This window comes from Vombatus ursinus, unplaced genomic scaffold (genome assembly GCF_900497805.2).
Source record: "Vombatus ursinus unplaced genomic scaffold, bare-nosed wombat genome assembly UNPS02014799.1, whole genome shotgun sequence".
NCBI lineage: Eukaryota > Metazoa > Chordata > Mammalia > Diprotodontia > Vombatidae > Vombatus > Vombatus ursinus.
In genome coordinates, this window is record NW_020954577.1 from 39,151,075 (window position 1) to 39,176,666 (window position 25,592).

Sequence of the window (25,592 nt, forward strand, 5' to 3'; positions counted from 1 at the left end):
CAGATGACAGACTGCATCTTATTTAAAAAGTTGTGAGAACGGAAAGCAGTAAAAGAAGGCTACTCTTTCCAGGGTCCAACAGGGCAAGGCAGGAGAAAGAGAGGACTTTCTAAAGGTTTTAAATTGTTTTTAAATGTGGATCTTCTAATTTCCAACTCAATGGCTCTTTATTAAGCACCTGAGAGCAAGGCACTCCTCTGGGTAGTCCAGAAATGATTCCTCTACTCAGATACCTTACTTCCGGAAACCTGAAGAGTGAGGTCAAGTTATACACCATCTTATCTTTAGTAAAGCTTTAATCATTCATCATGAGGTAAAACAAATGTGTCAGAACCAGTTTTTGGATGTTGTAGACACCATGGAATCTTGTTAATTCTCCCGACTTTAGTATTTTCAATGGCTTTCAGAAGGGAGTACCAGTTCACAAAGTGAAAGTCTATGAGTTATCCTAATTGAGGACCTCTCCACACTTCGTATTGGAAGCTTGAAGTTCAACGTCGTCGGTAGAGCTCTCTAGGTGGAGAGGTCACCATGCCATCATACTGACACAGGCATCAAGGCAAAGCACAAAAAATGAAACAGATTTGGAGACTTTTCTGTAAATGCAACAGGATAACTCTGCATGTGTAACTCCTTGAAAAAAGGGAGCCAGAGGCCAAGGACCACTTGGCAGCTTTGGGGACAAGAGGACCTTTAAGTCTGGGGCTAGTTGAGGAACTGAAAGACTCGGGTAAAATGCCAACTCCCAGGCTTCTCCTGGCACCTACCCAGGCACCCTGAATCCTGATCCCTTTTCCAGATCATATATATATATACACATATATATATAAAATATGGGGGGGGGGGAGAAGAGAAGTTTGTGACTAATGCCTGAGCACAGGCCTCACAAAAACCTCAATAAAAATGTTGATCCACACACACAAACACAGATTGGAATGAACCCCAAAGCCGGTGTTCATATGAGGAGGATTTCTCAAAGATCAAGGGTGTTTACTACAAGCATTCAGGTTTCATTTTAAGGTTGAAAGAAGAAATGAGTCCTGGATGTTTTTGCCTAGCTCCCTCCCCTCCTTTACAGACATCTAGGACTAAAAATAGTTTGATGCCCAGACAGCTGGAGAGGCAACTCCTGATTATCTGTAGCTCTTCTGAGCTGGGGGTAAATGGGATCTGAAGGTGACTGTCCAAGACCCAAAGATCGAGTCGTGTTGGCTATACACAGCCTTTTAGCGTCCCGGGGAATGAGCTAGCAGATATGGCACATCTGGGGCGGGGTCACAGAAAGAAGAGCGGAGACTAGTGTACTATATCATGTTTACCTAGATCTGAATTATGTCTCTTTTATTATGTTATGTCTCTTTTATCGCCTATAGCACTTTGCACATATTAGGCTCTCCAATAACAGTTTTAACAGCCAGAGGTGCCCAAGTAAATGTGTCGTGGGTACGGAATAATCACTCTAAGTACGGTACCTGAAATAATGACCTCTAAATTATGTCCAGTGAAATGTATCAACAATCTTGAAACAGACAGCGATCCTTTCATCAAACTGATGACAGCACATGACCCACTGCTAATTAGTCAGGAAATCAAAGGGGGCACGGTGGGGAGGATAATGTAGGTCGTGCCAGTGAACTTCCAGTAAAGCAGATCAGAAGCTTAACAGAAATAAGAAGCGTACTTTCACCCAGAAAAGGACCCGGCTGTTTTCCTCCGGCCCCAGGAGAAGCAAAGCCAAATCTGCCTCATGCAAGGTGACTTGTTCAAAAGTGCACGTAGTCTGGGTTGAGCAGCAGAACCGAACACACACGATCCGAATAAATATTTACCGATCGATGATGAAAGGAAAGCAACGCCCCACACCAAAGCGAACCTCCAGAACACGCCCTGCCGACGTAGTACAAGAACTTCGGAAATGAACACAACCGATTTTAAAGGAGAAGGGGCAGATTCATTTCTCCGGGGGTGAAGCCTCGGACCCGTACGTGGTTGGCAGCATTGGCTCAAGCCACCCGAGGCCAGGTCCGGGTGGGGCCGCCCGCAGAGGTCTCAGTTCGGACCCACCCCCTCCCCCACGACGTGGCCAGGAACGCTGACCGGTCACAGACCTCCGAGCTGCCGGGTGGGCGTCCCCGGGACCCCCAGCAGGGCAGGAGGCCAGGGGAGGCAAGTTTGCCGCAGTCCCCCCCGCCCCGGCTCGTCCCCCGCAAAGTTGGCACGGCCGCCCCCTCCCCCGCAGCCCGGCCGGGCGGCCACGTGTGGGCAGGATCGGCGGCGGGCCGGGCCGGGGGTCCTACCGCAGTATGTTGTCGGCGTAGGTGAGCAGCAGCCGGGAGGCCTCCAGGAAGGTTTCGCGGGGGTTCTGGCAGAGCTCGGACACGGCCCTGGAGAGGGCGGGCGCCGAGGGGCCGAGCGCGGCCGCGGCCGCAGCAGCCATCCCGCTCCCGCTCCGGCTCCGGCTCCGGCTCCTGCTCGGCCCGGACTCCTCTTCCTCTTCCTCCTCCTCCTCCTCCTCCCCCGGCCCCCGCCCCCTGCACTGAGCAGGCGCCCGCCCCGCCCGCCCGCCCGTCGGTCCGCCGGTCCGCCGGGGATGGAGCGAGCCGCGGCCACGCGCGCTCGGCTCCCGGCGGGGACCCTGCGTGGGGAGGGCGCGTTCTGCAGACCCGGCCCCGGGGCGCAGGCCTCGCGTCCCCCGCGCACGGGGCCGGCGTCTCCTGAGCCAAGGCCGAGGGGGGCCCCAGCCGGCCCGCAGCCCCGGGCGGTGGGGCCGCATCCTTGCACGGTCCCCTCGGTCATCCCGTGCCCCCGACGGACGCGACCCCGGACTCGGGAGCGGCCCCGGCGCCGGGGCCGTGACTTTTCATTTTTGCCTCTGCGTGCTCAGCCGGCAGCGTCCCCCACATGACAGCCGTCCTTATTCTCGGGCATCCGAAATGCTGCAGCTTGAGGCTCTGTCTTGTTCTCTTCCTCAGTGCGTGCCTGTACTACCTCCCATGCTTGGAGACCCTCTCCCTTCTCCGTGGAGGAATTCCAGCTCGGCATGTTGCTTCAGCAGCCTTTTCCATCTTTCAAATCGTTTTTGTGGGCCCCTAACATTATCAAAGCCGGGTTTTGATCACTGAGAGACTCGTCCCTCTCAGTAAACTCCAGGGCGGCCTGTTATCTCAAGGATCAAATACACATTCTAATTTTTGGCATTTAAAATTCCTCACAGCTGAGACCCAAACCCTTCTAGTATCATATACATACATTCCTCCCCATTCACAGCTCTAGTTCAGCCCAACCGGGCTTCTTTTGCTCATACATGACATTCCTTGACCTCTTTCTACCTTCACACTGGCTGACCCCTCTGTCTGGGATGCACTTCCTCCTCATCTCTGCTCTGACATCCCTAATTATATTCACAGCTAAGCTCAAGTACCACCTCCTACAGGAGGCCTTCCTGATCCCTCCAAGCTGATAGTGCCCCCCTTCCCAAGTCTCTATTCTGTATGAACACGTACATATATGTGTGTGTTGTCTGCCTGAGAGGATGTGAGGAGGTAGGAACTCCTTCATTTTTGCCTCCATCTCTCTAATTAGGTTCATGGTTAGATGGGCAGCTTGCTATGTCTTTTTCTTCTCCCTTCCATCTTGAACCCCTGACTGGGTAAGACAAGTACTTCTAATGCTGTAAGACTGTACAGAGAAGCTGTTCTCTGGTCCCAGTCTTAAAGCCCAGATGAGAAAATGACAAAAGTGACCTGGCTGATGACTATGGTGAAAAAGCCTTGGTTCTGGTATGAGTAAATGACCTTGTCATTGATCATCCATGAGATCTCCTCTATTAAATGAAGGATTTGGACTAGGCAGTTTCGGAGAGCCTTCCTGGATCTAAATCTGTAAACAATCTGTGTAGGCCATATAGAACATATATACGAATATGTATGTATATATGCATATATAGTACATTATACACATACACATCCCTTATAACTTTCCTGATTTGATCCATTTCCAAGGTAAGGAATTCAGAAAGTCCTCTCTCCAACCATATCCATGATGCTTTGCTCCTCCTAAACCTATTTCTGATCTTCATTGTGGAGTAGGAACAGCAAAGTCCTCTTTTTCCCCCAGAGCAGTGAGGCCCCATCTTTTCCCTGTATGTTGATCAGGCAACCCTTTCCCCTGTATTTTTAGCCCTCTCCCCCATGTGCTGAATAGGCAACCTCAGCACTGTGTAGCCCACCCTATCACCAGTGACCTTAAGGTCAAGGGACTTTCCCAAGACCACACAAGTGCAATAGCAGACCTCAATGCCTGATAGTAACTTATGTGATGTCAAAGTCCCCATTTACATCTTATGAATATGGTGGTTAAGGGACTCATTAGCTATTTCAAGATAGTCACTGGAAAGATCCAGTACAGCGCAGGTACAAGTCTCTTTTTGCTTGCATAGCACAAAGATTATGCCATAGCAAATTTCCCCAAGTTACTCCCCCTTCAGCTCTGTTATAAGCAAGTCCCCATTCCCCTTCCACCCAGCCAACCAGGATCCTGAGCTACTAGGTTCCCTTTGCTTTTACGACAATAAAGCCTGGCTTGGAAGGACTCTGGCCCTGGTATTCTTACTGACTCTGAACCAGCTTTCCCACTGCAATTGTACCCACCATTTCTCGCCTCTTAGACTTCGCTTTCCTACCTTCCAAAAATCAATTCTAGAATTCACCTGTTTGCCTTCACTCTGTCTCTCAATCAAATCCTTAGTCTCCTTATCACCACCATGCCCCAGTACAGGAATATGTGCCACCATCCTTTGCTGGGTCACCATTCAGGCCTTGCTCCCTAATTGTAGATACTCTGTTCTGTGTCCTCTTTTCTTCTTTCTCTATGCCCTCTAACCCTTTCATCAGCTGGCATGGGTTCAATTATCCTCTAAATGCAGGTGACTCTCGAATCTATATTGGCCAGCTCTCATCTCTTTCCTGAGCTCCAATCCTCCATCAACAATTGACCCTTGACCTAGGTGTTATGTAGGTATATCAAACTAAACATGACCCAAACAGAACTCAATTTTTCTCCTGGAACTGACCCCTCTTCTTAATTCTTCTATTTCTGCCGAAAGCACCACCATCTTTCCAGTCACCCAGGTTCACACTCTGAGTCATGCTCAACTCTTTACTCTTCTCCATTCCTGATATTCAGCTAGTGGCTAAGTCTTACAACATTTCCAACATTTGGCTTCTTCTCCCCACTTACCCAACTACATTTCTTTTCACCTTTCACCTTGATCATTGTAATAGCCTTCTAATCTAGTATCTCTCCTCTCTAGTTTGTCCTTCCCAGACCTGACAAAGCCATATTCCTTTTTTTTTCTTCTTTTTCTTTCTTTCTTTCTTTTTTTTTTTGGCTAGAAAATGGGGTTAAGTGACTTGCCCAGGGTCACACAGCTAGTAAGTGTTATGTGTCTGAGGCTGGATTTGAACTCAGGTCCTCCTGAATCCAGGGCCAGTGCTCTATCCACTGTGCCAAAGTGCGGGATAGCTGCCCCCAAAGTGACATCCTAAAGCACATGCTTGACCTTGTCAGCAAAAAAAAAAAAAAAAGCTCCAATGACACCCTATTGCTGATAAGATAAAATACTAGCACCCCTATAATTCAAAGTCTTTCACATTCTCCATCTAGACCACTTGACATCAAGGTGAATTGCGGAAAGGGCACTGGACTTGGAACCACGAAGACCTGAATTTGAATCCTCCTTCAGACACTGGAGCATGTCACTTAACTTTTCTGTGCTTCAGTTCCTCATCTGAAAAATGGTGTTGATGATTTCTAAAAATAGACAGCCTCCAAAATCCTTTCTAGCTCTAAATCTATGATTCCATGATACCCTACCAGGCACATGACTGTAGTTGCACAGGGGTCCCCTCCCCTACTGAACTACATTCCTTCCTCACTTCTACTTCTTAGAATCCATAATTACTTTCAAAGGTGAGCTAGAGAGGGCTCCCTTCGTGAAGCCTTTTCTGTCCCCCTCCCAGCTGCAAGTGCTTCCCCAAATGACTATGTACATATTTTATATTTCTTTTGTGTGCATTTGATTTCCCCCGATAGATTGTAAGCTTCTGGAGGGCAGGGACTATTTCCTTTTGATCTTTTTATCCTCAGCTCTTTGCAGAATGCCTGGCACACAGTAGTCACTTGTTGATTAAATAATTCCCATGCTAAATCCCTAGTCTGATGTATAGTTGTCTACTTCTTATGTCTTTATAATCTTTTCTTTAGCTCGAAAGGACTTAATAACTAATTGGTTTGTCATTTCCGATTACATTCAGGAAACTTCTCTCCTCAATGTGTGCTCCTTAGGTTTTGTCCCTGAACTTTTTACCTCCTTTCCCAGTGCCTTTTTTTTGGTGATTATATGGTCCAAGAACCACGGATAATGGTTAGGTTGATGTTGGAATCTGGAACCTGGGTTCAAATCTTGCCTCTGGTACATACTAGCTATGTGAAAATGGCTAAATCAATTAACCTCTTAGTGCCCCAGGCAATTGCAAAACTACAGGTTATGGTGGCTGATTTGCACAGGTGGAAAGTTTCCCTGATGGGAGTTCTTCCATGTTTACAGTTCTGGATCCTCCCCCACCAGCCAAACCCCAAACAAAACACAAAACCCCATAAAACCTGACCCTATGCCACATATATGTAATGAATAAAAATTAATGATAACTACCTTTCTTTCTACCTCATATTCTTTCTCCTTCTTTCAGCATCACCTCTTAATCTGTCAATGGTATTATTCAGCTTGAGAAAAGAGGCTTAACATGATGAATATTCTGTATTTTTGTGTTGCCCTCCCAACTCTCCCACCTCTTCACTTCCCTATTGACATTGTTGTATATGTATGATTTTAAGCATCTTCCTAGTCAGAAACTGTGGAATCTTCTAAATTTTTACTCTGTTACTTCTGTATGAAATGGAAAAGAATGTAAGTTCAAAAAGACTATGCCAACAGAGTCCTACTAAATGCTAAATCCTACTGAGTCAGAAAGATTTAAGTATGAGTAGGCAATAGACTATATCACTTGAGGACCAGCCTAGCTACATCTGGAGATATTCGTTACCAGAAGGTTGGCCATCAAGCAATGAATTACCAGTCCACAGCAACTCACATTAGCTTTCTCTCAGGGTCCAGAGGGGTTTTGATCTCCCTCTGTGGAGGGAGTACCTATAATGATGGACTTACGGCTTTCTTGCATATGTATTGTGTTCATCTAGATGTATCTTTCCTCTTACAGTATCAACTCTTTAGCACAGAAACCTTTATTTTTGAGTGTCTCCCCCTGATAATAAGTGCCTGGCTACTATTAATAAATTTGTTGTTGGATTGAATTTTCCTTGGATGAATGAATTATGGCTTTTAAAGCTGGAAGATCATCTAGTCCAACCCCTTATTTATAATTAAGCAAAAGGTGTCCCATGGAGGTTGTCATTTGCCCATCACAGAGGCAGTGAGTAACAGAGTGAAGATTCAAATTCAGGGCCCAGACTAGTAACCACGCCTCAGCAAACTGAATTTCACTGTCCCTGGCATTTTACTTATCTTTACATCCTACATCCAGTTCATCATGAAATTGTCGTTTTTTTTCCTTCACAGAGTTACATGAATCTTACTTCAACTCTATTCCCACAACAAATTCCTACTCTTAGACTATGTTTTCTACCCTTTATATTACTGTAATCTATTTGTCATCCCCAGTATCCCTGCCATTGGCACCGATTCTCTCAGGAAAGTACAGAATGCTACTGCTGACGTCACCTTTTGTCTTTAATCTTCCATCCTCCTCGAAGATGAAGCTTCTCATTTTATTGCCAGTTTCTCCACCAGACTGTGTCAGTTCTGTCCAGATGGACTTTATCTCTTACTCCTGTCCAACTTGCCCATTCCTATTTCTATCCATCATGCTGCTCTCTACATCTGGAACATCAACTTTCTTCAGCTCTGACAAGTATTTTCTTCTTATTCAAAGATCTGAAAATGCAATCTTCTCTATGAGGGCTGAATGGAATAAATGGATTATGAATGTTAAATTGGTAATTAGGACTGGTTGTAGCACCATTCAAGCTCACCAACTTCAAAGGTGCTCTTGGATCATCTGACCCAGACTTTATCCCTTTTCTCATCTCCCAGTCCCCTCTAGATCTTATTCTTAATGTGTTCTGATAGGAAAACCAGAAACATGGAACTTCTTTGATCCCTCCTGCACTTGTTTGGTAAAATATTCCCCAACTAAATTCTGGTTCACCCAAAGAACCTTCCAACTTTTCTCTTGCACCCATGCTAAACAGTTTTGTTTAGCTATTGGCTAAAAACTGGCTGCCACTGCCCTTTGCCTCTTAGAAGTATAACTCATGTAGTTGATGTTCAAATAAAATGACCCACACTTTTAGAATGACTCACAATTTTTAGAATCCCCTCAAAGGAATACTGTAGTTCCCACTTCCCTGTTCTCTCTCCCTATGGGTGACCTCACCACCTTTTTGAAGGTCACAACCATGGCACAGCAAAAGTGCCATGCCCTTTATTTTTCCTGGAATATTTAGTCTGACCTCATTTAATCCAACTTCCTGTCCTATGATGTCACTGAGATGAAACCATGATTATTAAGGAACTCCATTTGCCAATGTAATGAGATTAAACCATGGGCATGGAGACTAAGGGAGGCCTGGTTGCAAGGATAGATAAGATCTAGAATGTCCCACTCTATATCTCCAAGGGACACCATGATTTCTACCTTTGAGGGGGGCAGGAGAAGGGCCTTGGCTGGCCTCTCACTTCTCTACTCTCCAATCTCTAAGAAAGGTAGTGAATTAGAATTATCATCTACTAAATCATCTACTATAGTCCAGAGGTACAATGAACTTTCAGGGATTCAGGATAAGAGCCACTTTCCTTGATTGCTCTAAAGGAGGGGGGTAATAGTTTATGCTCCCTTCTGCTAATGATTGATACACAAAAGACAAAAAATAATTATACATACAGAACGAAGATATTAATCCAAGTAAGAAATAATAAATCAGGGAAGTTATACAGATTAGGGTGGATAACAGAAGACACAGAAATAAATGGGCTCTTCAACTTGGAAGCAAGATTTTTATCAACCAAGGAAAGAATGATTCCGATGTCTGCTTTTAGCAGTCCCTAGGGGGCAACAGTAGGGAATCAAGGGACATTTTGAAAAGTCAGCTTTCCTCACATCTGAGGTTCTGGGGGCTCCCATTAACTATTCCAAGGTGTTTGCCTTTTCTCTTGCCTGGTCTCTTTTAAAATTCAGGCTTTCCCAAGTCTCTCCCCCAATCCAAAATAATTTTCCCCTTATGTATGATATATGTAACATCAAAGTTTCAAAGGTTTCTCAGCCAAATAGGAGTTATGTCTCCCCAAAGGGACCTGTCTGAGGCATATATTGCATTTGGGAGGGAGCGTTGCAACAAAATTGAAGGATATTGCGCCTTCCTAATTTCCCCAAATGTTTCCATGGCTTTTGACTATACTTAGTCTCACACTCTTTTTCTGACCTTGACCTTCCAAGATATAATACTAGTCTGATTCACTTCTCTAAATGTTGCCATAATATTTCCTTTTGAAATTTCTTGTTAAGCTACTTCCTATTAGGGATTTTGTTTCAATTCTCTTACCAAAGTCATGAACTATGTACTATGCTTTAGTGGTTTCAAATGCTCTCTCTTTGCTGGTAACTTTTTTTTTTTAAATGATTATGGTGAGTAAGTTTTTTGATTGAACTTTCAAGGGTTGGATTCTCTCCAATTTTCTGGTTGTTATTTCCAAGCGAGCTATGTTGCCTTACACTAAAGTACGCCTCTATTAAAATCCTACTTAAATGCCTCCTCATAGAGATACTAACTTGGAATCTTGAAGCCTAGACTAGTAGAGTTCAAACTATGGCAAGTCTGACCAAGAAGAACAGGCCTGTATGTAAAGGCCTGGTTATAGACTATATGATTCTTTTTCATTGACCATTCCAGTTAAGTATTGAGAGGATGGTTACGTTGTACTGTATTTATTCTTTAGCGTAACTCCTGTCCCCAATCCCATTGGTATGGGACTCTCTCCTTATTGGTGGAGATGAATGTTCTGCTCTACATGAGGGGTCAGGTGAGGGATTGGTGAGAATGGCTCCAGCCTTCTTCAGTCCCCTTTCAGACTCTTCTAGCTTGGAGACATCTCAGGCACTTTTAGCTACCAAAAAGAAGATGGAAGGTCAACCTCATTTCAGTTTGCAGAAGGAAAAGACTCTGGGAACACATGAGAGAAGCTGGTAGTCTTCATGTCCCTATTCCCAGCTTGCTATAGTAGAAACTTTAGGAAAGTTTCCCCCAGGGCAGATCTGCACAACTTGGCAGTAGGTAGGGGCCAAAATTAAAATGGGCTAAACTTCTTCAGGTGGCAGATAGGTTAGATTAGAGACAGAGTGATGTTGGTTGGTTGCCACAGGTCACGTGACAACACGTGACAAACAGGAGAGTGCCCAGTGGCAACCCTACATTTTTTGCCAGACTGTCTTAAATCCTTTGGCAGGCAGCAACCCCCCGGCAGGCCATATGTTGTGTAGGCCTGCCCTAAGGTGAGATCCAGAACTCCCTCTTAGTTAAGCTAAATTATCTTGCTCCCAATGGGCGAGCCTGGTATAACAACAATTTTTGAAAACTATGTACACTATCAAGGAGGGGTTGTAATCTCTGTCAGTGGAAGGATAAACTTCAGGGGACCTGTCTGTAATCTCATCTTTGTGCGCACTTCTTTCCTGGGCACAGATTTCAATCTATCTACTGCCTCTCATCGTGTATGATTTTTGTTCACATCTTTGCACAGATATTCTACAGAGGATCCATCCAAGTCAGTTAGCATTTATCAAGCACTTGCTGTGTGTCAGGCACTGAGCTAAGCACTGGGATGCAAAGATAAACAAAAACAGTCCCTAGTCCCAAAAAGCTCAATAACTATGTACAAACCAACTATATACAGGATAATTGGAGATAATCACAGAGGGAAGGAACTAGCATTAAGGGGGATTAGGAAAGTATTCTTGAAGAAGGTAGGATTTTAGGAAGTGGAGATGAGGAGGAGAGAATTCCTGCCATGGGAGACACATTGAAAACGCATGTAGTTGAGCAATGGAGTTTCTTGTTTGAAGAACTGCAGGGAAGATTGTTACTGGATCACAGAGTACTTTAGAAGGGGTGACATGAGTGCGAGAGGCATATAAGAAAACTGGAAAGGCAGGAAAGGGCCAGGCAGGGAAGAACTTTAAAAGTCAAACAGATTTCATTTTTGACATTGGAGATTAATAGGAAAACATTGAAGTTTATTGAACAATGGGGTGACCTGGTCAGACCTGTGCATTTGGAAGATCAGTTTGATAGCTGAGTGGATGATGGACTAGGGTAGGGGAGGATAGGAAGAGTTAGGACAGCAAGACTATCAGGCTACTGCCGTAGTCCATATATGAGGTGATAAGGACCTATACCAGGGTAAGGGGAGAAGGGGACCTATATGAGATATGTTATGAAGGTAAAATGGACAAAACTTGGCAAATGATTAGATATGCGTGGTAAGAGAGAGTCAGGAGTTGAGGATGACATCTAGGTTGCGAGCCTGGATAATGGGGAGGATAGTAGTGCCCTCCATGACAGCAATAGGGAAATTAGGAAGAGGGAAGGGTTTGGTGGGAAAAAAAATGAGTTCAGTTCTGGACACGGTAAGCTTGAGATGGAACATTTAGCTTGAGATGTCCAATAGACAGCTAGAGATACAAATCTGGAGGCCACTGATGAGGTAAGGGCTAGATCCAATACTCTGGATCCTTTCTTTTCCAGTCTCTGCCTTGTGGAAATCCCATGTCATTCATGAAAACATAGAAAAAACTCATCTATGAATTGTCCAGTAAGTTATTTAATCTGTTCCTCCTCATTCTAAAGTTTGTATAAAATTGTTTCTACTTTAAATCATTCAAGCCAGCTGAAAATCCATTAAGATTTTTAGTGAGAAGTCTCAATATTAGGATCACAGATATAGAGTTGTAAGAGATCTTAAAAGTTAGGTAGTATAAGCCCCTGATTTTTTTTACAAATGAGGAAACTGGGCCTTGAGAGATTACGTGACTTGCCTGAGGCCACACAAGCAGTAAATGGCAGAGCCAGGATCCGAAGACTCAAAGCCTTCCTCTTCCAAACCCAGCAGTCTTTACCCTGGGCAATCAGGCTGTTCTTTCTTATTTTCAACTCACCTCTTTCTTTCCCTGTTTTTCATGTTTGCCCTTTTTGGTCTGACTGTTAAGTTGGCCATTATCCTCCAAAGAGTAATTTTTCATAAATATGAAGATTAAATTACCTCTTAATCTTTCTTTAAGCATTATTTAAGTTTTGAGCTGCCAAAAAACATCCCCATGTAGATCAGTATTGATTTTCGACTTCCAAGTTGTATTTTTATTTTTCTTGCTCTCCTTTTGTGAATTTTCTTCAAATTTCACATTTAATAGTGCAAAACAACATTTTTAATGTTGTCACATGGTGGCACTATTGTTAAATTAGTGGGAAAATCTCCAGCTTTTGTCTTGGACCCACATGGCTAAACAATTTTTGATAAAGACTGCTAAGTGAACTTCTACTGCCACACTATTTAAGTTTAATTTTGTAGCATAAGTCTCATCCACTTAAAAACATTAAAGTCTGCATCGGACACCACTAACGAGCAGGAAGTGACAAGTTCTTCAGGAACTGTTATTAATGCTAAGTGATATTCTGAACTCACATGCAATCAATCAAAAATAAACAAATAACAGAAATCGTATACTTTTAGAACTAGAAAGGACCATAGAGACCATGTAATATTTATCAAATACCTGCTGTGTCCACGGTAATCTGATATGTGCTATGGGTCATGCAAATAAACATAAGACATGCTCTTTTCCCCTTAAGAGTTTATAATCAAAAATTGTAAGGGAAAAACAGAAAAATTATGGGAAAAACATAATAACTGTGGTAACAAACATATTTGTGTAGTAATTTTCAATCTGCAAAATCTAATTAGACACTAAACAACCTAATCTTAAAGAATGAGTGGGTTAAAGAACAAATTATAGAAACAATCAATAATTTCATTAAGAGAATGACAATAACAAGATAACATGCCAAAACCTATGGGATGTAGCAAAAGCAGTAATCAGAGGAAAATTAATATTTCTAAATGCTTCTATCAATAAAACAGAGAAAGAGCAGACCAATGAATTGGGTATATAATTAAAAAAACTAGAAAATGAACAAATTAAAAATCCCCAATTAAACACTGAATTGGAAATCCTAAAAATTAAAGGTGAAATTAATAAAATTGAGTATAAGAAAACCATTGAATTGGTTGGTCTTATGGAAAAAAAACCCAATAAAATAGATAAACCATTGGTTAATATGATTTAAATAAAAGAGAGATGAAACCAAATTACTAGTGTTAAAAATGAAAAGGGTGGGGGCAGCTAGGTGGCTCAGTAGATAAAGCATGAGCGCTGGAGTCAGGAGGACCTGAGTTCAAATCCGACCTCAGACACTCGACAATTACTAGCTGTGGGATGCTGGGCAAGTCACTTGACCGCCATTACCTCACCAAAAAAAAAAAAGGATGAATATACCACTAATGAAGATGAAATTAAATCAATTACAAGGAATTATTTTTCCCAGTTTTATGCCAATAAATATAACAATTTCAGTGAAATATAATGATTGTGATGGAATACTACTCTGTTGTAAAGAATGATGAGCTGGTTGATTTTAGAAAAATATGGAAAGACTTGCATGAAATAATGAAGAGTGAAATGAGCAGAATCAAGAGAATGTTGTACACAGTAACAGCAAGGTTGTTCTAAGAACTTTGAATGACTAAGTCATTTTGAGTATTATAAATACTCAAAACAACTAAAAAGGACCTATGAAGGAAGATGCTATCCACATCCAGAGAAAGAACTGATAAGTAGAAGTATGTATAGTATGGTTTTACATACATACACATATTTGCGTTTAACGGTAACCTACTCTGGGATAGGGTGAGGAGGGAAGGAGGAAAAAAAAATTAAAAGTGCACCACAGAAAACAAAACTTAGAAAGAAGCACAGAAAAACAAGGTAGCTTTGAAAACAATGCATGGTACATATTACATAGTTTTTTGTTTTTTTTTTAAGTAAACAGTGTGAAATAGAAATTCGTGGTTTGAATCCCCCTTTTTATGTTGTGCTATCTACATGGAAATGGGGGTGAGGTTTTTTTTTTTGGTCTTTTTGTATTTAAGTTCAAAATGAACTAAAAAAAACCCAAACATGTTATGTAGCAACTTACACCTCTGATGCAGCAGGGCCTCTGATGGTCACAGAATTCAATAACATAGAGTTACTGAAAATGCCACAACATTTTTCCCCCTCTCATAAGCAAGGGAATCAGAATCTGGAATAAAATGAAGTTGCTATTTGTCCATTCTCTGCTTCCTTTTCTTAGTTGATTTGTCACTTCTTGTCCAATATTATCTCGTATTATGATAAAATAACATTACATGTACATATATTCTAGTATTTTAAAATAAGTTTATGAAGCACCTGGGAAACCTGAGGAAAAAAGACGAACATTATGGTTTTTCTGTGGCAAAACATTCTATAGAAATAGTTCTCAAACTTTTTGGCCACAGAACCACTTTACACTCTTAAAAATTATTGAGGACCCCCCCCCCCAAAGGCCTTTTGTTTTTGGGGGGTTTTTCTATCAACATTTGCTATATTAGAGATTTTAAACCATCTTTTTTTTTTTAAAGAAAGTAACTCTACTAATATTTTATTTAAAATTTTAAAATCAATATTCATTAGGGTATTTGGTCTATAATTTTTTTTCTGTTTTGACTCTTTGCAATTTAAGTATCAGTACCATATTTGTTTCATAAAAAGAATTTGGTAGGACTCCTTCTTTGCCTATTTTCCCAAATAGTCTATATAATATTGGAATTAATTGTTCTTTAAATGTTTGATAGAATTTGTTTGTAAATCCATCTGGTCCTGGAGATTTTTTTCCTGGGGAGTTCATTTATGGCTTGTTCATTTTCTTTTTCTGAAATGGGGTTATTTAAGTATTTTATTTCCTCTTTTGTTAATCTGGGCAATTTATATTTTTGTAAATATTGATCCATTTCACTAAGATTGTCAAATTTATTGGCATACAGTTGGGCAAAATACTCCTAATTATTGTTTTAATTTCCTCTTCATTGGTAGTGAATTCACCCTTTTCATTTTTTAAAATTAATTTATTTTTAGTTTTCAACATTCACTTCCACAAGATTTTGAGTTCCAAATTTTCTCCCCATCTCTTCCCTCCCCCCACCCCAAGACAGCATGCATTCTGAATATCTCTTCCTCTAATTTGCCCTCCCTTCTATCACCGCCCCCCTTCTCTTATCTTCTTCCTCTTCTATTTTCCTGTAGGGCAGGATAGATTTCTATACCCCATTGCCTGTATATCTTACTTCCTAGTTGCATGTGAAAACAGTTTTTAACATTTGTTTTTAAAACTTTGAGTTTCAAATTTTCTCCCTTCCTCCCTCCCTACCCACCCTCATTGAGAAGGCAAGCAACTTGATACAGGTTATACATGTGTAGTCATGCAAAACACTTCCGTAATAGTCATGATGTGAAAAACTAACTATATTTCGCTTCATCCTATCCCACCCCCAGTTTATTCTGTTCTCTGCTCTGACCCTGTCTCTCCTCAAAAGTGTTTGCTTCTGATTACCCCCTCCCCTAATCTGCCCTCCCTTCTATCATCCTTCCCTCTTTTATCTCCTTCCTCCCTATTTCCCTGAAGGGTAAGAGAGATTTCCATACCCAATTGAGTGTGTATGTTATTCCCTCCTTAAGCCAAATCCGTAAACCATCTTAATGTTATTATGAAAATAGTTTTGACCTCATGAATCTCTGAAAGGATCTCAGGGATACTTATTGATCCCCAGTCCACACTTGAGAACCACTGATGTACAAGAATGAGTACAAGTAGCAGCTGGGCACCTCCCATCCATTAAAATCAATTTACTTTTATAATAAAAATATAGCCATATAACCTCCATGATAGGCCCACCATCATGGAGGAGGTCTAATACACAATCCAAAAAGAAGATATTCCCTATAGCAAGGACCTCAAAGTGCTCCTGTTTGTGGATGCCATTTCATTAAGCCAGAAACATTGCAGTTTCCTAAAAGAGATCCACAATCACAAAAAGAAAAAAAGAAAAGAAAGTTTGGCATAACTATCCAGAAGAAAAATTGATTGGCTTAGGAATGTCTATTGTCCAGATGATAGTATACAATTGGTTGGATAACCCTCTCTACTATCCAGATGATACTACAACAATTGGTTGGATACCCTCAGAGCTCATTTCTTTGTATGTGTATCTTTGATAGATCCTGCGGATACACAGTGAATTGGGCCAAGAACTAAACAGGAGGAAAAAGGATTGGGTTTCATTTGGGAGATTGCATTGTGCTTTTAATAACCCTGCAGATCTGCCTGAAACAAAGGCCTACCTTTGAAATAGCAAGGTTTTAGTGATGTTTTGTGATGTAAGTCATCAAATACACACAGTCTCTGAAGTTGCAAGTAACCCAAAGGGGAATGGATAGATCCACATGGAATAGGGGAAGAGACTGCAACATGTTACCACAGAACTGTGCTAGAGAAATGGTCTTCAGGACTATTCTCAGGGAGATATGGAACAAAAAAAAAAAAGGGCTAGCATAATTAGGTAGTAGAACTTTGGTAGGTCCCATGAAGCTGGAAAATCTTTTCTATACATTCCAGTGTGTCTACTATCTGAGGACCAGTTCCCTTAAATATGACAAGGCTCTTTAAGTTGACTGCAGGTAATGAATATGGGGGTATAGCAAGTCTCAGGGTCCATATACTAAATTATTCAAGGTAGACCCTAGAGGGAAAATCCTCCAGGCACAAACTTACCTGTCCCTGAAGGATTCCTAAATTTGTCATCTGTCCCTCTTTTGCTAATTTACTAGGGGAACTGTTTTTATGGTCATCCCTAGTAATTCTTAACTTCAAAGAATGACAGTTGGAAAAGATCTCTAAAAAGGCAGTAAAGACATGAACAAATCGGAGGGCCTGGGGTCTAAAGCTTGGCTTTACAACTTGATATCTGGCTTTTGTCAAGCCAGGTGGAAGAGAGTAATGGGTTCCAAATGTATTTCTTTTACTTAATATCTATGACCCTGGAAATTACTTGACCCATTTGATAAAATGAGGTAAAGGAAGAGGTGAAAGGGTGAGTGCGGCAAGGTACATAGAAAGAGCACTGGTTTTGGACAAGGAGGTCTAGAGTTCAGGTTCTGTCTCACACTTACAGATGCAAATGCGGGCAGGTCAATTCACCTGGCTGGGCCTGTTTCCTCATCTGTAAAATGAGAGGATTGGATGATATTCTCGTAGCACTAAATCTCTAACTAGACCTTCTGGCTTTTAAGTCTACGAAAATAAGACACTTATAGGACCAGGGCCTGTTTGCTCAAGGAGGCTGGAGCAGACCACTTCTTAAGGTAGCTCTAGCTCCCTTTCCAAAGGTTACCTAGGGACGATGACAAGCTTAATATTGGTCTTTTAATGCCTTCCATAGACAATGTTTAGTAACTGACAGCTGGGTGCGTGAAATTTGTAATCTGCAGCCTTGGGTTCAAATCCTGACTGCTCCTTAACAGCTTTGGGACCTTAGGTAATTTACTTAAACCCTGTATGCCTCAGTTTCCTCATTTGTAAAATGAGAATGTGCTCCGTATGCTCCAAGGTCTGTCCAAATTTATGCTCCTATGTTTGAGGAATGGAATCGGGTCGAATTATATTTAACAGCTTTTGTGTTTAAAAGGCTGCTCCAACGCAAGACACTCCCATCACCCGAGCCTGCAGGGCCGCGTCTGACTGGGCCGCCGGATACGCATGCGCAACGCTGGCGCAGACGTGTGTGTGACGCGACCTCACGCGACGCTTCCCCCGCTCCCCCCCCCCATGGCGCAGGCATCGGGCCCAGCGAAAGGTGGTGGGGCAAGGGAGAAATGGAGGGCAAGGCCCCGCCCCCACCTCCATCAGGCTAGGGCGGAGTGGGGAGGGGCATTGCGTATCGCGTCATCCAAAGGAGGCCGACTGTGGCTGCGCTGCGGCCGGACTCAGGTACTCGGAGCTGTGCCCCTCTTCCTTCTCTCCCTCCTCTTAAAGAGGCGGTCCTGAGATCCTCGCTCCCCAAACCCTTCCGCCTCTGTCCAAAGGCGAGCCCCACATAGGCGGCCCAGCCACTGGAAGAGGCTTCCGGCAGCGATCGTCTCCGCTACGTAGACGCCGAGAGCCTTTGTCTCCTCTGCGCAGGCGTCGGGTCCTTTTGTCTGCTCCGCGCAGGCGCTGGGAGTCCTCACTTCCTCCGCGCAGGCGCTAGATCAGCGTGGGTGGGATGTGACGTTACCGACTAGATCCCGCCCCATGACCTCTGTCGGGGTTCTTTTTCAGACAGGCGTGGTGGTCTTTGTCTGTGGTGGGGGTTTGGTCCCGGTGGTTTCCTTGGGCAGCCGTGGGGTAGAGGAGAAGGTTTTTAAAATCTGGCCCAGATTCTTCCCTAAGGACCCCAGGGAGAGTCACTCTCCCCTCGGTGCCTCAGTTTCCTTTTTGGTAAAGCGAAAACACCCCTAAGTGCTGGATCGCCTTGGGCCTCAGTTTCCCCATCCGTACAAGGAGGGAGTTGAACTAGATGAACTCCGTGCTCTCTGCCGGCCAGAAATCTATGCTTTTGTGATCCCGTTCGGCCCCAGTTTTTTTTGGAAAATGAAATGGATGCCAGGGCCGTTTATAAACAAAATTATCTGGCAAAACATATAGCAAAGCCGGTCAGCTGTGTGCCTGAGCAGAGTCGGCCTCTGAGCCTCAGTTTACCCCTGTGTAAAACGGTAGAAAGCTTCCCGCGGCACCTGGCGGAACCCAGAGGGTGCTGGCGAGGATGCGGTGATCGGCATTTAACCGGCATCAAGAAGCACCTGCAAGCTCCACGTAGCAACGCTGGGCCGGGAAGACTTGGGGGGCCCCTCCTGGGGCCCCAGGGCCGCCTGTAGCGGCAGACCAGTACAGTGGCTGGCTTGTCTTGGGAGGAATTTCCTCACTTGGCAGATCCCTGGATCTATAAAAATAGCAGGTCCCTTCCCTAGTTAAGTAAGTGCAAAATATGTACAAGTGAAAGCGGAATAATTGGAGTAAGTGAACACCTAGGCACACTCCAGAAAGTTCACCTTCTTCGAAGGAGTCCCCTAGGAAACCACGGATTTTTAGGGCCTTCAGAGTGCAGAATACCGTGCTGGTTGCTGGGAGACGGACATACAATGTTTGCGTAAGAGTTCAAAGGGTTTACAGGCTAGTAAACCCTATTAATAAACTTTTCGGTTCCTATCAATGATTTTCTTGGTATGAGCAACTTCCTAGTTTGGAAACTCTCTACTCTTGCAAATTGGCAAATCGTAGATAATAACCATAGGATCGCAGATCAGGAGCTCGAAAGGACTCAAGAGGTCATTTTAGAAAACTGCTTAGGCATCAAAGGTTAAACAACTTGCTTGGGGCCACTGAGATGATGTATGTCAAAAGCAGACGTCTTCCTGACAGGCATGTGCCTTTAACCTTTTTTGTGTCCTAGACCCCCTTGACATATTGGTGAAGCCCATGCATCCTGTTCTTACAAGACTGTTTTTAAGTGTGTTGGTAGTGGTGGTTGTCCTTTATTCTAGAAGAGGACCAAAATGACATCACTGTGTTGGGGTCAAGGTAAAATGGTATGGGTGGTCCTTTGACTTGCACATAAATTGGATTTAAGTGAGGCTGGGTGGTTCTACATTGGCCTCAATCTCTCTTCCAGAGTCATGTATAAATTAAAACATAGGATGACAAAACAAACCAATTAAATTGAAACAGTTGTGAAGATTTTTTCTTAAGTTCGTGGACCCTAAGTTAGAAACTCCTATTCTAAAGCTAGCCCTCTGTAAAACTACGCCATGATGCTATAATATATGTAACCATAGGGCAGCCTGTTGTAATGTATTGAAGACCTATGTTCAAATCTGGCTTCTGATCCATACTAGCTAAGTGACTTCAGGCTAGGAGTACCCCAGGCAACTTTCTCAGCCCAGGATGCATGAATTTTTAATTAAAAAAACATTTTTTTTAATTTTTAGGCAATTGGGGTTAAGTGACTTACCCAGGGTCACACAGCTAGTAAGTGTCAATTGTTTGGTCTAAGGTTGGATTTGAACTCAGGTCCTCCTGACTAGCTGCCCCAGGATGCGTGAATTTTTAAAAAATGCTGTAGTAAGTGACTTAAACCTATAAAGATGGTATTTGTAGAAAGTTTCCTCATGAGATTCCTTTAGCAATTCACCTGAAGCACCACCTTTTGTCTACAGGTATAATTGCAGCGTGGCCTCAAAACAACAGCAGCTTCATAGCTTTGTTCTGGTCTGTTTTGGAGTGAGCTTCTCATGTTCCCATCTCTACCATGTTGCTGTACAGTTTTCCAGAGGTGATGAAAGTGACCCGTTGTGGCATTCTGCACTCCAGGTTACTGCCATGCCTAGTTAGAAGTAAACCGAGGTTTTTGTGTACTGTGCCACAAACCAAACGGCAAAGGCGAGTTGTGATCACTGGTATTGGATTAATAACGCCTCTTGGGGTTGGAACTCAGTTGGTGTGGGATCGCCTCATCCAGGGACAATGTGGCATTGTTTCACTGCAGGGTGAAGAGTATAAGAATATCCCTTGCAAAGTTGCTGCCTATGTGCCCAAAGGGTCTGGTGAAGGTCATTTTAATGAAGAAAACTTTGTGTCCAGATCAGAGGCTAAATCCATGTCCTTTCCCACCGTCTTGGCCATTGGAGCAGCAGAGCTAGCAATCAAAGATTCTGGTTGGCACCCTCAATCAGAAGCCGATCAAAGGAATGCTGGTGTAGCTATTGGTATGGGAATGGTTCCCCTGGAAGTGATTTCTGACACAGCTGTGATGTTTCAGACAAAAGGATACAACAAAGTCAGCCCCTTTTTTGTCCCTAAGATCCTGGTTAACATGGCAGCCGGTCAAGTCAGCATCCGTCACCAGCTCAAAGGACCCAATCATGCTGTATCAACTGCCTGCACCACGGGAGCACATGCTTTGGGAGATTCTTTTAGATTTATTGTGCATGGAGATGCCGATGTGATGGTGGCTGGAGGAGCAGACGCCTGCATCAGCTCCTTGTCTCTGGCTGGATTTTCCAGGGCTCGGGCTCTGAGCACAAGCTCCGATCCCAAGTTGGCGTGCCGCCCGTTCCATCCGAAGAGAGACGGCTTTGTGATGGGAGAGGGAGCTGCTATCCTGGTGCTGGAAGAGTATGAACACGCTATTCGGAGAGGAGCCAGGATCTATGCAGAAATCTTGGGCTATGGACTTTCAGGGGATGCCAGCCACATAACAGCACCCGATCCAGAAGGAGCAGGGGCTGTAAGGTAGAGCTTTTCACATTTGTTCCTCAACTGAGACCATTTTATTCTTCAGCATCCACCCCCTCCGTGGTGCCCCAAGACCCCAGATAGGACTTCATTCCATCAAAACTTATTTTCTGCCCCATGCTTACGGGTCTGATCTCCCTTTCTGTGTGAGAGCAGATAGGTAAACGAATCCTTGATATTTTGTTAGCCCTCCCACATAATATTATTCTGTAACTCAAGAAAAATACACTCAGAGACTTTGAAGTGGTAAATTTTAAAGCTAGGAATTTCATATGTGGTGGTGGGCTGGTGGGCCACCTGCATTAGAGCATGGAAGGGATCATGTTTCAAATCACACCCCACAAAGGGGCCTCCAGTCTTTCTGTTCTTATCAGCCTTTCCGACTCAGGGGTACAGGCAGCCCCAAAATCAGAAGGTATTCAATAGGTGGTAAAGTTTTTGGCCACAGCAATTGGTTGGTTGGTTGGTTGTTTGAAAAAAATTAAAAAACATACTTGAAATATTAAGGGAAAGCTATTAGGGAAAGCTACAAATTATATTCTTTGCAACAGAGACATTTAAAAAAATTTAGCATAGCTTTATTTTTACTTTAGTAAATTTATTTTTCAACTTTTGAGGGTTGCTTTACTGTCTTCAGTGAAGATATTTTCCAAAAGTTACTTGAGAACCTGGCAATCAATGGACCAGATTATTCAGTGACCAAAAATGAAGGCTTTGAAGACTTCGGTGATCTCCTTGCTGTAGTTATTCCCTCCATTCATGCAGATTGCACCCCACAGGATTCAGAGTAATTGTCAATAGGTCAGTGTCAGTGGGACAGGAGGTCCCCAGTGGAGTACCCCAAAGTTCTGTGCTTGGACCTGACTTGTTTTTGACCATTTTGTCAATGACCTGGATAAGGGCAAAGATGGTGTGCTCAGCGCTGAGCACAGTGCCTGGCACATCATAGACACTATAGAATGCTTATTCCCTCCCTACTCTCCCTTCCTGCTAGACCTGAGGCCATTGACTTTTCCCAGGATAAAACACAAATTCAATTTAGTTAGAACATAGTTTCATGGAACTGGAAAGAACCTCAGGGGTTATTAAGTACAATCCCTTTATTTTACAGATTAGGAAACTGAGAATAGAAAAATTAAGTAATTTGCTTAAGGTCATACATGTGTTATTTATACACATATGATATGTATATATTTTGAACTTTGGTTTCATACATGTAAAAGAAATTCTTGGTGTGTAAATTTCCTCCACCAATGCAAATAAGGAAATACATTTCAACTCACAGTCTTAGAGCTGCCTGGGGGACTGGAGATTAAGTGACTTTCCCGGGTTCATGCAGCCTGTCTGAGTTGGACACATGACTTGAAGCCTGTCTGATCCCAAAGGCAGCTCTCTTGTCTTCTATGGTACTTGCCACTTCTATTTTGTTAAGGATTGTTAAATCTAATTGTCTGGGTATATGTATAGGAAGATCTTAGTAAATCAGTATGAAGGAATCTTGCCATGTATACTAAAGTTTCTAACCCAAATTTATCTTCTTTAAAGAGATTACTGAAGGAGAGTATCATTTTCATCACCCTCTGATATAGATGCACATTTTGTGTTACTAATAAAAGTATTGTTCTAGACAGGGGACGTATATTCTTGATAATTTACCAAAAATGTCTTTCTTACTTCATCAGATGTATGGCTGCTGCGATCAGAGATGCAGGCATCGCCCCTGAAGATGTGTCCTATGTCAATGCACACGCGACTTCCACGCCTCTAGGAGACGCTGCTGAAAACAAGGCCATCAAACAACTCTTTAAAGAGCACGCTCATTCGCTTTCAGTGTCCTCCACCAAGGGAGCAACGGGACATTTGTTAGGAGCGGCCGGAGCAGCAGAAGCTGCTTTTACCGCCCTGGCTTGTTACCATAGAACACTGCCACCCACCCTCAACTTGGACTGCTTGGAGCCCGAGTTTGACCTCAATTATGTCCCACTGACAGCCCAGGAATGGAAGACGAGAGGTAGACGCATCGGATTGACCAACTCCTTTGGCTTTGGTGGGACGAATGCGACCCTCTGTATTTCTAGCATGTAGTATGTGTGTTTTGTTTGTACGTGAACACTGATGCATGATGCCAATGACGACCAGTTGGGTAAAGAAATAATATACATATGTGGGTAAGCATGTGGAGTCTTTTCTTGATGTTTCTGATTTGGGGACTTTTTGGTACCACATTTCAAACACCTACAGGTACCCTTTTATATTTCATCTTCCGTCTTAATTTTCCTTACTTTGAGCTGAAATCTGCATCCATGAAACTACTACTCATTGACTCTATCTTCTGTCTTCTGGAGCCCCCAGCATAAGACTCAGCCCTTTCCTGTGGACTAGCTGTGTCAATATTTAAAGACAACTGTCTTGATCTCCTTAGATTTTCTTTATTCTTCCCCAGCTATTGTATGTTCTCCATGAGGTTAACAATGGGGTCTTTAATCCCAAATTTGCTCCTGGAAAGATGATATCAAATTAAACAGAATGGTATGGCAATTTAATTCCCTGGGAGCTACTTCCTAATGTGTTTTGTTGGAAAATTAAATATTATTTATACCTTTATACCACTGTTGAGAGAATTTACTTAAGTGGCAGTTCATGGTTTTTTTTTTAATTGGTGAAAACATGTTTTCTGATTTGTTTCAAGCAACTTGAGATACTAAAGTTGTAGATAATCCAAAATAAGAAATTTATTTGAAATTGGGGACCTTTAATGGCATGAAGTTGACATATCATTTTCCTTCTAACAGTTCGATCATTACGCAGACAGTTTTGGAGGCTATAGTAGGATTTAAAAAAAAAAAATCTGGACCTGTGAGTTCAGTGGTGTAGGGAGCTCCCATCAAATGCATCTCACCAGCCATTCTGCCACTTAGAGTCTCAGAGTTGCCTGGAACATGGAAAGGTTAAATGCCCAATGTGGCATAGTATGTGGCCTGGGCAGGCCTTGAGCCTGGGTCTTCCTGCCAGCAGTTGGTGCTTTATTCACTGTGCCAAGCTGCCTCTCTTAGTAGAGACTAGACTAGTAAAATTACTCCTAGAAACACGGAAGGGGCTAAAGACTGAAGATAAAGAGAAGTTTTAAAGATGTTGGGATTATGTTACTGGAGAAGTTTGGATTACAAGGATTCACTCATGCATTCAGTAAGTATTAAGTGCTTCCTATATGCCTGACTTTGTGCTAGGCTAGGAATTCAAAGCCAAATGAGGTAGGCTCTGACTTTATGGAATTTACATTCTTTTGGAGGATTATAATAAAAACATCTTAGAGATATCTTGTTCAAGATGCCCTTGAACAACACTGATTTGTGGTCATGGAGTGTCTGCTTGAACAGCCAGCTACGGGGCTGTGGAACTTGTTGCAGTATAAGCTCATAGTATTTTCCTTCTATTGAGCTGAAATCTCCATCCATGCAACATTCATTCATTGATCTTAGTTCTGTCTTCTGAGGCCCTCAGAATAAATCTCAGCTGTTTCCCATATAATAGTCCAAAAAAAATTAAAGATTGCTATCTTTTTCTTGAATTTTTTCTAGGCTAAACATTTTTCAACTTCTCTTTACAATTCCATTACCAGAAACAACCATGCTGGCTGATCTCTTCAGGACACACGAGTTTTTTAATATCCCTCAAAAGTGTGCCATGTGGAACTGACCGCCATACTCCAGATCTCTTCTGGCTAGTGCATAGTGCAGTAGGACTAAACCTCACTCTGTCTGGATGCTATTTGAGTGAAAAAATGAATGAAGCCTTTATTAAGTGCTAACTATATGCAAAGTACTGAAGATAAAAATAGAAAAGCAAGACAATCCGTGTTCCCAGGAAGCTCACATTCTAATGTGGGAAATAGCTAAAGGAAATTTCAGGTGCACGGTAGAAGGTCCGGTGGTCTTTAGGGTATAGCCACAAAGCAGATGGTAATTGCTCTTCTTTCATGTAACTCTCACCGATAAAAGTAA

The 25,592-nt window shown here is 42.8% G+C and overlaps 2 protein-coding genes across 5 annotated transcripts in view; one reads left to right on the forward strand and one right to left on the reverse strand.

Annotated features, from left to right (window-relative positions):
* Positions 1–2,437, reverse strand: part of NGLY1 (N-glycanase 1) — a 55,830-nt gene extending 53,393 nt beyond the window's left edge. For 2 of the 4 annotated variants that reach the window (XM_027872142.1, XM_027872146.1), the window contains exon 1: positions 2,298–2,437. In XM_027872142.1, the coding sequence (XP_027727943.1) occupies positions 2,298–2,437 (140 nt within the window). The remainder of the gene's footprint in view (positions 1–2,297) is intronic. The other 2 variants (XM_027872145.1, XM_027872143.1) reach the window with 2 other exon arrangements.
* Positions 2,438–18,167: 15,730 nt separating this feature from the next.
* On the forward strand, positions 18,168–24,162 carry OXSM (3-oxoacyl-ACP synthase, mitochondrial). The gene is made up of 3 exons (XM_027872345.1): positions 18,168–18,249; positions 20,514–21,588; positions 23,274–24,162. The coding sequence occupies exons 2-3, from the start codon at positions 20,606–20,608 to the stop codon at positions 23,674–23,676; spliced, it is 1,386 nt and encodes a 461-aa protein (XP_027728146.1). The 5' UTR covers positions 18,168–18,249; positions 20,514–20,605; the 3' UTR covers positions 23,677–24,162.
* The last annotated feature ends 1,430 nt before the right edge of the window (positions 24,163–25,592 follow it).

What these genes read in the sequence shown, in the direction of transcription:
- OXSM (XM_027872345.1), top strand. Translation starts at nt 20,606, where the DNA reads ATGTTGCTGTACAGTTTTCCAGAGGTGATGAAAGTGACCCGTTGTGGC. An exon ending in GAAGGAGCAGGGGCTGTAAG is followed by an intron (nt 21,589 to 23,273) that starts GTAGAGCTTTTC and finishes TTACTTCATCAG; the next exon opens with ATGTATGGCTGCTGCGATCA.